The sequence below is a fragment of the Cottoperca gobio genome, chromosome 9 (genome assembly GCF_900634415.1).
Source record: "Cottoperca gobio chromosome 9, fCotGob3.1, whole genome shotgun sequence".
Taxonomy (NCBI): Eukaryota; Metazoa; Chordata; class Actinopteri; order Perciformes; family Bovichtidae; genus Cottoperca; species Cottoperca gobio.
Genome location: NC_041363.1, coordinates 14,698,463 through 14,712,458, shown reverse-complemented (window position 1 = coordinate 14,712,458; position 13,996 = coordinate 14,698,463). Strand labels below are relative to the sequence as shown.

Here is a 13,996-nt window from a genome sequence, read left to right as displayed (position 1 = left end):
TTCTCGTGAAACAGAACAAACAAAGTGCAAGTGTTCACCGAGTTGACATGCATACTTAATTATAATAACATTCAATTAGCAAAAGTCAATCTTCGAAGCACTGAATTTGGTTTCAATGGGACACAAGGAATGTAATAGAATGTTTTAAGACCATAGAGGCTACGTGTGTGACTGACGGACACACATTGCTTCAGAACAAACGCTTAACATTTTCTAATGCGGCACACTTGCGACCTCCCCAGTGTTGCCAACTTAGCAACTGTGTATAAAGATGTGGCGTGTTGAAAGTCCCCCCTTTAACAACTATTCAAAAAAAGAGCCAAGTGAATGCAAAGTGTTGGACAGACATCAACTACGTTCTTCCCACAAACATGTTCCAATACAGCTCCATGAATCTGCAGTTATTCTGCATACTGAGGCCACTGCCTCAGGGAGTAAGAAATGTGTTGTCGACCAAACAGACACACTGAAACACATAGCTAACCGATTGCAGAGTATCTGCTGCATATGTGGAAAAAAAGAAGCTGTGGTTTACTTCCAAATCATTCATTGTGTGCACACAGTCCAGCAAAATTAGTCTTGTAGAACAATAACAAGAAGAAGATTACATAATGCCTGTAGTGAACTAGAAGAGGAGCAAACATTTCTTAACTCTTTTTATTGTGACGACATACAGTATTTGTCTGTTTGCATGTCTACTTTAGAACATTTGTCTGTTTATATAAAGTAGGCCACTTGTTTGCTCAAATCCTGTCTGTACCTTGGCTGATGGACCAGAGGCATGGTTAATAACTAGAGTATTATATGGAATTATACAAACATCTGCTGCAGATTCCACAGATGTGAAACAACAAAAAATTTGTGAAAAAAGAAAAAATACAGACAGAGCAACACAATTCCCATGCGATACAGAGACAACAGTAAAGGATGCAGGGAAACAGAGAAGAAATAAGGCAAAGAGGTAGCAGAAATGTGGCAGAAAATGAAATATTACTCTCTTGAGGAGACAGAGTATTATAAAAGACGTTTACTGAAGAGAGTTGGAAGAGAAAGTAAAAGTGTGAAGGGTTCAGGGATAAATGGGTCAGTAGCAAATGCTTCACAGTTCCACTCCAATTAAATCTAAATGACAAAACAAGCTTGGCAGTTTCTCCTTCACTCAGACACAGTCTGGATCTGCTCAATTTAATAGGCAGGATATTGTATTGACCTCCACAATGACATACTTCCGTTTAACACATAATAAAGTTATTCATCTTAAATGAAATACGCAGGAACAATGTGACACTTGGGCTCTACTCTTATGGACAGTCGTCTGTAGGAAGCAGAACTGAAAATATTCTTCATGTACAGTACACGCTTTGACATATATGCAAAATAGTTGATACAATGTAATACTATATACTGCTTATGTTATCCCAAAAATAAAAAGGCCATTAAATTGCCCCATCTCACCCTGAGGACCATCTCAGAGCCATCAGTCCTGCAAACAAAAGCAGCTGGGCAGCGCTGAGAAGAGGGCAAGGCCAGTGGCTAAAACCCCGTCTCATCTGAGAGATTGTGAGCAGTTAAGTACAAATTAAATCCTTCCAGCCCCTTAACCCAAAAAAACTATCCAGCTGTGTCAATCCACAGAAAACGTGAAAACAGCCATGGCTCAAAATGCTTGACTGGAAAAATACGGCACAGTATTAGTAGTTATAGAACCAAAACATGACGACCCCCCAGGGGCATAAATATGCGTGGATGATGAGACATAAAACCTTCTAGATTACATTGATCCCTTACTGCCGAGCTGACTGCCAAAAGAAACTCAGAGACCTCACTGTGTCAACGGGCTGCACATGACATGGAACAGCTACCGTGAAACAAAGGTGGATCACACCACAACAGCAAAACGCCGCTAAGGGTATAAAGTGCCCCTTTGCCCCCCTTGCTGGGAGTACGCCCAACGTCAAACTCGCACTTCATTTGGATCTCAACTAAACACCTGCACCTGGTGTTTCTCGCAGTATTAGAAGAGACATTTCCTAGTGATAGAATGTTCTAATGTGTTTGATACCATTTGGTTACAATTTTACACGGACTGGGCCTTTAATAAGAAATACATTCGTTATGAATTTCTATTGTTGATGTCAGAATTACTGCTGCATCAATCACAAACACCGCCAAATGTATGTAATAAAGCAAGTTGAAGAGTCTCAAAAATCGATAAGGACCGGTGATCACAAATAGCCAACCAACTGAAAGACACAAATAATGAGCCTCGCCAAGGCAGGGCTATTGTGTTGTAGGTTGTTTGTCATTTTGTCCTTCCCTTGTACTGTATGTGACACATGTTTCCAGGACGTAAATTATAACATGCTTTTAGGCAACATTAGAAATAACATTAAGACGACATTAGAAATTGTAAGCTCTGCTGTGAAGCAATGTTTTCTTACCTTTTTCTTCTCTTTCAGGTCATACAAGGCCATAGTGGCAAACATGGGCTCAATGTCAATCTCAAACCTACGAAGCCAAGAAGAAAAAAGGAAATTAGTAATTCAATAATAGCAAGAAAGACAAATGTTTAACATACTCAACATTTGTACTCGTTTTTTTCTTTCACTGTTATATTTTATTCAATTTTTTGCTATTCTATTCCCGTAGATTATTGATGTATAAATGTATTACAGTAAGTGATGACATGTTTGAACTGAGGGTTAAAGGACAGGGGGGGCAAAGTTGCCAACCCACAACCACATAAGTGAGATCAAGAGTGAAAGGCAGAGAAACACTGTGTGTATGTGTTGGTGTGTGTATATGAATGATAGAAAAAAAAAAGAGAAAGAGACTAAATCCCACAGAGAGAGGGAGGGACAGTGATTTTCTGGAGAAGAACAACAGCCACAGCACAGTACAGCACTCCTCCACTCTCCCACACTGCGCTGTGCGTCACATCTACTGCAAGCTACAAACTACTCAGACTTTTAAGTCATGTTCAGATGTGACACACAAGGATGCACTGTATGTTAAATGCTAAGCAAAAGGTCATTTTCATAAACAAGGGGGTGTTGGAATAATGTCCCTTTAAGACAGCCAACTGTTGGTTCCTTGTCCAACTTAAGGCAGCTGTTTAACTCCCCCCTCGTACAGTATTATGAAAATGTATGACATACTTGATGGCCTGGCATCGGATCAAGATGCGGTCTCCAGTATGTTCTTTGGGGCAGTCAGGGATGGGCCGGATCTCCACGGCATCTTCCTGGAACACAATAGCAGAGAAAGTTTTCAAACCATGCAAAAAGAAATGGAGGAATTGTTACATTTGGTTCTTAAACAAGATTAACGGCTGTTTATGAAGTGAAATCAAAACTACAGAACGGACAGTATTGTTTAAGTGATAACAAAAGGTATAGAAGTAAATCCATTTACAGGCAAGAAAGAGTTAAACTGGTGAAGCATTGTATACACTTTCCTTCTTGCTGGTGGTTAAACTGCGTCTTTAAGTTCCCAAAAGAAATGATGTTTTTCTAAGGTGTCCAAGATTTTGTAAAGTAACGTTATTAATATTTCTCACGTCTCATAAATATTGATCAACTGCATGTAAAGAAACCAGAAACAACCTCAGATCTCCCCCTGATGAGTCGAAAACATTTGGGGAATAAAGCCTCGGTATATTGGAGAGGAGTTGAATGACTTGATGAACAGATTTTATATTGAAGTATCGTGCGTCATGGTGTGTATGTTGTGGATTGACAGGGACCAACCCTAGCCCACATGTTTCTCATATGCATGCATGCACCGATATATTACAGCAAGTGATTACTAACCTCGTCGGCCGGTGGGTACAGAGCAAACAGCTCGGGGTGTCTGTTCCCATGTCGGGCCTCCTGGTTGAAGCGGTCCAGCTCCTCGTGGCTGCTGAAAGCCAGAAGCCCCTCCACTCTCTGGTCCGGGGTCAAACACCGCAAGTTAAAGTCGGAGGAGGTCAGTGTGCGGCCAGAGTCATCACTCAGTGTTGGAGACTTGACCTGGGGCAAAGTCAGAAAGAGAAGGGTAAGGGGTTGGAGGTAGGGGAGGACAGAGAGAATAGTGTGGAGGGGAATGACATGTGAGCGGGAAATATGGAGCAATAGAGACAAACAAAGGATAAGCTCCATAAGGGGGTATCAAGGCAGAATATCCAGAGGGATGTTATTAAGTGAGACATCAAAAGAAAATAGGAGCAGCGTGAGAAATAGTATTAATGAATATTTGGTCAAAGCCTGCTCTTCCTCCATTTAAACCATATTAACTTGTTTGAATGGGGTTTGAATAAACTGGGAAAAAGGTATCCATACCTGCTAACTCCATTATATTGTTCCCACATGGCTTACATGTCCCAACATTCTCCCATTGCTAAACTAAAACTAAACTATTAGGCACAACATCAAAATATCATCTCTATACTTCCACAGCATTTTATATAACCTTGACAATGCAGCCTCTAAGGTTATGTTCTCAGCAGACACAACAAACAGCTAACAGGCATTTACACAGTCAGACTGTTTCTCTTTTGGCCCCTTGTGTTTTTGCCTGATCAAGGATTACACACACACACACACACAACACATGCTAATGTTTATATTCACTGTATGCTCCAGAGAGTGAGGTCATAGGAGAATACAATATTCTTCAGCAGGTGCTTCCTTATTTGTTAGAAAAATACAGTTTTCTTGCAGTATTTTCATAATTATATACATACAAAAGTCACCACAATGCAGGAAATAAGGCCATTGTATTTTGACATACAATATAGTGTTGTGAGTTACTTATTACTAGTGATATTAATGCATTGTACACTAGCTGATATTCTGCTGTGTTTCCCCTAGGTTTACTGCTTTGGGGGGGTGCTGACCGTGCGATGGGGGTTCGCAAAACAGAGCGGAGGAGAAAATGTGAATGCGCAAAGCAATGCAGTAAACACTGAAACGTGCACATACATTAGATAAATAACATAAGTGTTTACTTTATTTAATAAAAGAGCACCTGTTCAATGTGAAAAGTGAGTTGTGAATATATTAAAAAATAAATTAAAAAACACCTTGAATTTCGGGTAGGTAGGTCTGTAATCATAGATCTCCCAGCAGGCGATGATAGCAGCAAACAAGGCCGAGCTGAGCCAGAGCCACAACAGCCCTTGAAACCGAGCGTGCTCGATGCTGCACATTTTTGACATGATCTAGCCTTTAAATTAAAAGGGAAACCTTTGACGATTTTTAACCAATGATATGATACAAATTTTACCAATTTGTATCATCGCAATGTGGGTGGTATGTGCACATGAACAACGTTTGGCTTCCCTCTGTGTTGCCGGCGCTCAGCGCAGAACATTGTGATTTATGCGGCGAGCCGCACTACTCTACTCCCCAGTGTGAGTTTGGCGTTATACGAATTAATCTAAACCTTCTCTCTTACTCTTACATATACATAACAGTTTCACTACTTAGGAACTCAGACAGGATTGAAAGGAAGGAAAGGAAAGCAAAAGGCATCTTTAAAATGTCTTTAAAATGTTCTTGGTCTTGTGACTGTCCATAGTCCAGTACAAACGTACATTGTTAAGTGTTATTTAATGTAGGAAGAACCTACAATTCCTGTTTACAGATACATTTCCATTAAACTGTATTAACGTTAGCAGATAGGAGCATCCTCTGCCCATCAGTAAGAGGTCTCTCAGGCTGGCACTGGTACTATATGGAATTACTCAGACACAGCTACGGGGCAGGGCATAACCTCACTGTGCACATGCTTCATCCTGCTTGTCTCTTTCATTCCCATCATCCATTAAGCTCACATCCCAGCTCTCAAACCACAGGCAAGGACTGTCCAAGCTTCCACCCCGATGACGCTTTACCCTGTCGAGGCTCCAAGGGACCATTACAGCGTGATCCCAGGGTTATTGCTACACCAGACTGGACCATAGAAGAGACCCAATAAGCGCTCAGGGACAATAGTGCTGTTCTTCCCCTCCCTGTCACTTTCTGGCATGTAGCTCATGGGAAGCCTGCGGCGCTAATAAGGTTCTTTTGGTTTGGGTGATTAACCAGAATTGGCAAGGATGGGGTGACAGGAGGGGGCTGGTGAGACTGGATGGTGGTGAGACTGGATGGTGGTGAGACTGGATGGTGGTGAGACTGGCTGGGAGTGGCACTGACTGGGACTTGGATTGGCTGAGACTGCTTGATGTTGGGAGCTAGGGATTTAGCCACTATGAGACAAAAGAGCTAGAGAGAGAGAAGTGAGAGAGGACGGGAACTTGGCTCGAAATAATGTCAGTCGACTACTGAGGCAGGGATCCGTAATGAAAGTAAAAGGACTGAGGCATGCAGACAAAAGCTACCGATTTGAAAAATGTGCAGAGTAGAAAAGAAAAAAATGAATACCACATATTTAACCACAACATCTCTCCGACTGTCTGGCTAAACCCAGGGTGACGAGCTTTAGAGTGTATCATTTTCAGGTTTAGTTCTGTGCAAGCCAGGCTGAGTAAAGTTGAAAGAGCAACTGCCACAGTGGAAAGAGTGATAGGAATAACAAAATACTGTTGTGTGCACTATTAATGCACCCCTTCCAGTCTCCCACTCCTCCCTCACATTTCACATTCAGTATTGTCGTCTCTCTCAAGCCTTGATTAGCATGGACTACCATACTGCTCTCACTTAATGAGCTTCCTCTCACAAAAGACACTTTAACTAAGTGCAACATATTGGAGTTCAACGACAAAGCTTTTTATTTCAGTTCTACTTTGTTAAAGTTTTGACATTTTGAGAAATGCACTAATTTGCCGATATTTAGATTAGAAGATCTGTACTAGTCTCACGTCTGTTCGGAAAGTATAAAGCAGGGAAGCAATTAGCTTAGTTTAGAGACTGAAAGCAGCGAGAAACAGCTAGCTTGGCTTTCACCTACCAGCACCCCTAAAGCTCACTAGTTCATTAACAACATGTTGTATCTTGCCGTTTTATTTTTTTTCTTTATTTCTGTTTTTTTTGTTATGTGGTATGCGCCTTAACTAATAAGCTACCGGGAAGCGCCACACATTGTATTTTGTTTGATCAATCTGTACACAAACAAGAAGTCGAATATCCTCCTTTTTTAATTACAAGTATTGTAGGGCTTTGTTTGAACTAGCCATGCTACCAGAATTTCTGCTAAAAATCTAGCTCTAGCGTCTCGCAAACTTTCTCAGCAAGCAAATAAGCCTATTTCCAAAAATGTTAAACTATTCCTCTACATTTGGACTCTTCAAAGTTAATAGAAAATGATGTATACTAAGATGACTTTAGTTTGATCTTGCATTAATGAAATCTAATCAGGGGACCAAGCCTCACTATATAAACAACAACAAGCACATATAGAAGAAGATCTGATAAAACAGTGCTGCTACACAACAGCAGCAAGATCAGTCTTAAGAATTGTTAGGGACAGGACTGACCGAAGGAGCCAAGTGAAGAATTGTTTCAATGTGGCAACGCTGCACGCCACACTTCACAAGACCGGCTCTGAAGAAGGCTAACACTTCTCCTTTATTGGGTAACAAATAGTCAGAAGGTAACTGTGCGTGTTGGCTGTGTTTGTGTTTCTTACTGGCTTCTGTTGGTTGTCTGGCTCGACGTCGGACTCAAAGGTCTGTTTCCGAAGGAGTTTGTGTAGGCCGGCTCGCTCTGAATACGCACTCCAGCCATCGCCCTGGCACCTACACACAAACACACAAACACACAAACACACACACACCCACAAACCAGGTCAAAGACCCAGACAGCCAAACAAACATAAAAAGCAAAATGCATGTTACAACTGATACACCTCTGCACTTCTAATCAAACCAGATAACAAAACAGAAGCCTTACACAACATAGTCAGTATGTGGGCATTGCATGTGAGTGTGTGGGAGAAAGAAAGAGCGAGCTCTTCAATGTATCAGATCCCAGTGTTTAATGTTTATCAGGCTCTCTCAGGCCTCTTGTTTCCTGTCTCACACACAACTTCTGATACAGTTGGCACCTGTTGAACAGTGTGACAGTGAAGATACCAGTAAGGGCATTTATTCTGTTGTTCTTTGGTTAAAACACGTCAGCTTTGAGTACTAGTTCTAGTTTCTAAATTGTAATTTTAAGGTATATACAGTATGTGAAACCAAACAGCATGTACTTCAGCCACCACTCTGAGAGTCCTGAACACTCAGAGTGTAACTGTTGTGTTTCTATAGGAGACAATTTACCTTCTAGAGACCAAAAGCCACGGCTGAATGTAACTCTTTACGCAGTCTCTCACATGTGGATCCAACTCCAGTCTACGAAAACAGGAACCAGGAGGATAAGAAGACACACATTCTCATACAGACACAAGTACAAACATTCACAGACAACTGGAAACTTTACATTCCTCCTCTATCTTGATCTGCACTTCATGGTCAAAGTGTGGAACAAGTGAATGCTCTGAATAAGCGAAGACGACACGTGTTGGCAGAATAACTTTATACTGACAAAATGTAATGTTCTCTGAGATTGTAACGGTTACTTATTCTGCAACTGCATAGATTCACCTAAGAACTATAAATCACAGCCAACATCTTTTAACTTTATACACCTGATGTATGACTAGATATAGAAATAATTGTTGTACTTTATTTGTCTTTCTTTTATCTATGCTTCTGATCTTGTAGTCTATTTCTTTATTCCTTATTAAGTGACTGTTGTACTATATTTCTTCTTTTTGCCAAGAAGCTCGCCATAACTCAGATTTCAAAAGTTGCTATTTGTAAGGTTAATTAACATTCTTTGTGTACAACTTTTACTGCAAGCTAAATAAATCTGCCAAAAACCTTATAGATCAAGGATTCAGTAGTTGAACAGCAAGGTTCTGTAATTATTCTTCGGTATTTTTTGAAAAAGTTCTTTCCACAAACGGTTCTAACAGCTTGTCAATTTCATTTCAGGGAGGATTTATATGCGTGGTTTCCTCTGATGTTAATATCAGACATCCTGTGACTCACCCATCTTTAGGTACAGAGTGTCTAACAGTGCGACACTCCTTCTCCACCTGATCCACCTTCAGGTCATCGTCAGGGAAGTCTCCAAGTTCCTGCATCAGGGCAGAGTCTCCACTTCGCAACTGTGACATCAGGAATTCCTCCAGGTCTAAAGGCTCCACTGCATCATAGGACTGAGGCTGCAGAATGAAGGGATGGCGGCAGGGAACAATTAGTAACACATCACCAAATATCATGATATTAGGAACATATGGGAAGTGATATCTGCAGTTTAAAGATCTTACAATAGTTGAAAGTGATCAAAGGAGCTTCTTAAGTTAAATATGAATCATTTGCCAGGAAAGCATGAACGTAAATCACACCAAGACATGGCCTCAGAATTGTCTGAGGAGGTTTAGGGGTGGGGTGACAAACAACAACAAAGCAGCAAAGAATATTAATTATTTGGGGAAAAGCTATAGTAGGGTGATTGATGATTGGTACAATCCACACAGTGCAGAGTAGAGCAAGTGAGGAAAAGAAAGGAAAAGGTGTGACCAGACATGTTGAATCATGTTTTCTAGTATACATCTTACCTGTAGAGGAGCAAAAGATTAGAATATATACACAAATAGAAACTGCAACAAACTGGCCTGTGTAAGACAGCCAGCACATTTTTTTCTGTGAACCTATTTTTAGGCAAAAAACTCCAGAGCTGCAGCAGATGAAAGGCAAAACTGTAATCACTGTTATGTACAGTGCAAACGGGCTGAAATTGTCATTTGGGTCTTGGAATCAGTACATTTTGTTCAAATCATCAGTGCACACGAGACAAATTCCCACTGGCACTTAAAGGGGAGGAACAGACACACTTTTAATCATTAGAAAGAGCTTGTAGAAAGAGCTTGCAGAAAGAACAAAAAACACAACTCATGAGATAATGCCCGTATGGCTCAACAAAGGGGACCTGGGAACCTGCATGGAGCAGGTGTTTCTAGGAAAAGTGGCACCAAACTGGGCAGACCTCCAATCTGATTACAGGCTGCGGCTGACAGCTTAGAAATAAAAGTATACCACAATATCATACTGAATGATTTTCTAAATAATTAATAATAACATTTAAAATATATATATATATATATATACACAATGTTCAGAGAGAAAATGTGCCTTAGCACTATGTAAAAATAATATTTAAGCTTTTAATGGTCCACACTGTCCCACACAGGAAGCATTTGCATGACAAACAGGTCGTGTGTGTGAAAGACTGAATGTGAAAGAAAGTGTGTGTACAGGAGACCGAGAGAGAACGAAGAAAAGGTTCAGAGCGAAGCCTGCCACTGGCATACACACTAACAGATAATATGTACACACAGAAGAGGTAGAGATAGCTGCAACACAATGAGTCACTGCTGTACTAAACTTTTAAAAGCAGAGCAAATTCCATTTGCCTACAGACATGTTTTCGCACATCAATTCACCCTAAGGGATATTTTTCTCTGCTGAGCTCTCAAGAGCAAATTGTACCACATGGTTTAGTGTTGGCATGCAACACAAGAAGGAAATACACACACAGCCAGATAGAACAAGCGTATCATTATCAAGTTAAAAGGCAGGTCTGCAGTAGAGATGAAACCTTCCACTCCTTTCTATTGAGGAGGCGTGAACCTCTGCAGTGCCAGCCTGTTTTTGCCTAATATGAATATTTTCTTTATATTGATGTTTTTTGTGCTTTTATATGCCGCTAATGCCGTACTCCACTATCTCCATGTGCAGGTATGCAAGATCATGCCTCTTCTTTTTTTGTTTTGTTTTATTTATTTGGCAGTTAGTTTTAAGGACTTCTCCATATGTGAATGTATCTGGCTCTCTTCCTCAAAGTTCAAACAATCACTGTGGCATGGCCCCTTTTTCTTGTTTGGTATGTAGGCTAACAAAAACAAATAAATGCAAATCTATGCATGCCTCTGATCAACGCCTGCTGCTCTGTGGAGGCATGAGACAAGCTAGCAAGAAATTACTTCTCCTTGCCAAATCAACAGCCAGACTTTTTAATCAGCTTACTCATTAGTGATAATAAAAGTGATGCCTTTGCAACCATTTATGAAAATAGAGATTGTTTTTACCTTTAGGAAGCATTGCCATCAATAACTGATGGAATTCTGTGCTCACACATGCAACAATTATGTTCAAAAAAAGAATCAAATAACACATATCTAAAGCCAATAACTATTGGAGCCTCATTTAAGTAACATCCACCCACCAACATCACTGTTCTCAACGTGCATTGGCAAACACGAGCAGGGGCAGAAAACAGAACGTAAAAAAGTCACGACAAACAATGTTATTGCAAGATGCAGCCATATTTGTTCTGAAACACAATATTTAAGACAATCAAGTTCACTAATAATCTTATTCTAAAGTCTGATTAAACTACAGTTGCTACAGTGCTCATACGGAGACTTACCTTGCTGAAAACTGCACCATAAAAAGGAAGCGCACAAAATGGCGCACTCCGGATATGGGAACTTAAGTTGCACCTACTTACGCTGAATGCTTTTTGCTGAAACTAAGCCACAGCGCACTTCACAGATCCTCTTTAAACTGATCCTCATATTCCTAGAATATAAGAAGTCCAGTAGATCTGAGAGGAAACAATCAGCATTACCAAAAGGGGAAGAAGGGTTTATAACTTATCCAAATGAATGTTTAAGTTGAGCCTGACTGTTTGAACCCACAAGAGGTTGTGACAGCAGCGAGTGTTCAGGCAAAGTGTCTAGCAGTTTAGAGTTGATAGAAGGAAACCACAAGACATTAGAGGAAGTGACATCAAGCAAGGCGTCCCTCCATCAACCAGTGTTTCAACACAGGAACAGAAACTACACGCACGCACGCACGCACGCACGCACGCACACGCACACACGCACACACGCACGCACGCACGCCTTTTCTTCTTAACCTCTCAATTTGTATATTAAACCTACAACACCGATCAACGTTCCTCGTATTTATACACTAAAAATAGCAGGAGCATAATAGAGAGGGAAAATTGTGGTAATCAACAAAGTGATCCGTGTCACAACTGCCGCAACAAACATCCCTCCCTCCTCTCAACAAACATCTCTCCCTCATCCGTGTGCTAGACGTGACTGCTGAATAATGGGAAACTATCAACCCGGAGATTAAAGTATTAAAATCCCTCTCCCGCATGCCAAATCCGGCCATATTAAAGATTTGCCTGTGTAAGCTGCAAGGTAAGCAGGACCCATCCAGTGCCTATCGTTAGCCAAGGCGCTGACCCATTTCCCAAGCAGGTTAAAGATTAACCGTGTTGCATGCTACAGGCTGGGGTGGTTTGGACGGTCCAAGAACTCCTCCTCAAACCCTGTCAGCTGACAAGCTCAAGGATCATCACTGGGTGAGTATCAAAGGGCTTCAGCTCAGTTAGTCATGCACACAGATATGTCAGGAGACTTAGTGCCTGCGAGCCTTGGAAAACGTTAAATGGGAGAGATGTAGGACGGCAGAGAGAGAAGAACTGTGAGGGAGAGACAGAAATAGAAGAGAGCAGGAATACTGACAGAGGAATAGATGAATCTGGGAGGCAGAGACAGAAGTTCAGAGGGTACCACAGAGAGACTAAGAGCGTAGTGCAAACAAATCCCTCCAAAGGATTACTATGCATCATTCTGTCTGCTTGCTTAAGAGAGCAGGAACTCTCACTGTCTGCTAGGCTTCAACCGAAGAGGCAGGAAAACAACCTGTAATGGTATTCAATTCTCTGCAGAGACTAAGGGATACTAGGTTGTCTAAACCCTGCTAAATCAAAGGACAGGCAGTGTCAGTCTAGTTTAAACAAAAGCATGTTATGTTATGAAAAATGTTTCATCTCATCTATTGTAAGAGGAAGAAAGATTCTCTCAAAAAGACAGCTGCTTTTGCAAAAGCAGTAAATTGTGTTTTGGCAGAATTTCTGATTTAAATTATAATCTTCGAGACTCAGAGACCCCACAATGAGTCAGACATTTTCATCACTAATGACAGCTAAGAGGATGTGATGAAGATATATGCTCATAGCCCTTTGGTGGTGTAAGCAAACACTAAAGCTGTGCGAGTGCAGTATTAGAGGAAACCACTCCACTCACCTTCTAGTCACAGAATTTCTCTTGTAGCATTACATCATTAGTATTAAGTGAAGTAACATTATATAAACAGCTTTTAGTTTGCTTACCTTCTTAAACCCATTTGACATGTTAGACAGCTGGATAAGTAACTATGTACATAAAAAGGACCTCACATTGCTTTCTTTCCTTTCTGAAACCTGCAGCGAGTTTCACATGATAGCATGCAAATAACTAATAATCCTTTTTTTCTAGGTGGTTGTAAATCGAGCAAAGATACATACCGTATCCTGTATCATGTGACAAATACCTGCTGGGTAAAAAAAACTGAATTCCAATGTATTTCTTTTTTTTCTCACCACAGTTAGGTACACTGAGGCCGAAGCGTTGGAGTTGGTTCGGCTGTGTTGAGAGCCATGGTTCCCGCTGAAGTGTCGTCTGATCTCTGCAGAAGAGTGTCTGGAACAAAACATGGAAACACAAACAGATTCATAAGGTTTAGGTTCAGGAGGCAGAGAATATTAGTTACTACACCAGTATGCTATATTTGTGAGCTATTTCAAGTTTAATATTTCTAAAGAAATAAGCATCGAAAACATCTATAACCTCGTGTAAAACCTTTTCAACAATTCCACCAACATGCACACAGTGTATCCTAATGAGACAACAGCAATTCTATCATTGTTCCTCCTCGGATTAGTTTGAATTGGTCAGTCATGGTGATTCCATTCAAACTCGTGTTCGCTGTCTACAGAAGCACATCTCTGCTGGCTGTGTAAAGGCTTTGTGATGCTGGCAGCCATGCAAGCATTGGAATAAATATGGTGTTGTGATTTCAAGGTCAGACTGAGCAGGAAATCAACATGACATAGGAATGGAG

At 40.8% G+C, this 13,996-nt stretch overlaps 1 protein-coding gene across 1 annotated transcript in view; it reads right to left on the bottom strand.

Annotated features, from left to right (window-relative positions):
- The window catches only part of dock8 (dedicator of cytokinesis 8), a 51,538-nt gene that overhangs the window by 29,526 nt on the left and 8,016 nt on the right, over window positions 1–13,996 (bottom strand). The window contains 7 exon segments of the mRNA XM_029439256.1: window positions 2,442–2,508; window positions 3,159–3,244; window positions 3,813–4,013; window positions 7,612–7,720; window positions 8,246–8,317; window positions 9,020–9,195; window positions 13,476–13,575. Of these exon segments, the coding sequence (XP_029295116.1) occupies window positions 2,442–2,508; window positions 3,159–3,244; window positions 3,813–4,013; window positions 7,612–7,720; window positions 8,246–8,317; window positions 9,020–9,195; window positions 13,476–13,575 (811 nt within the window).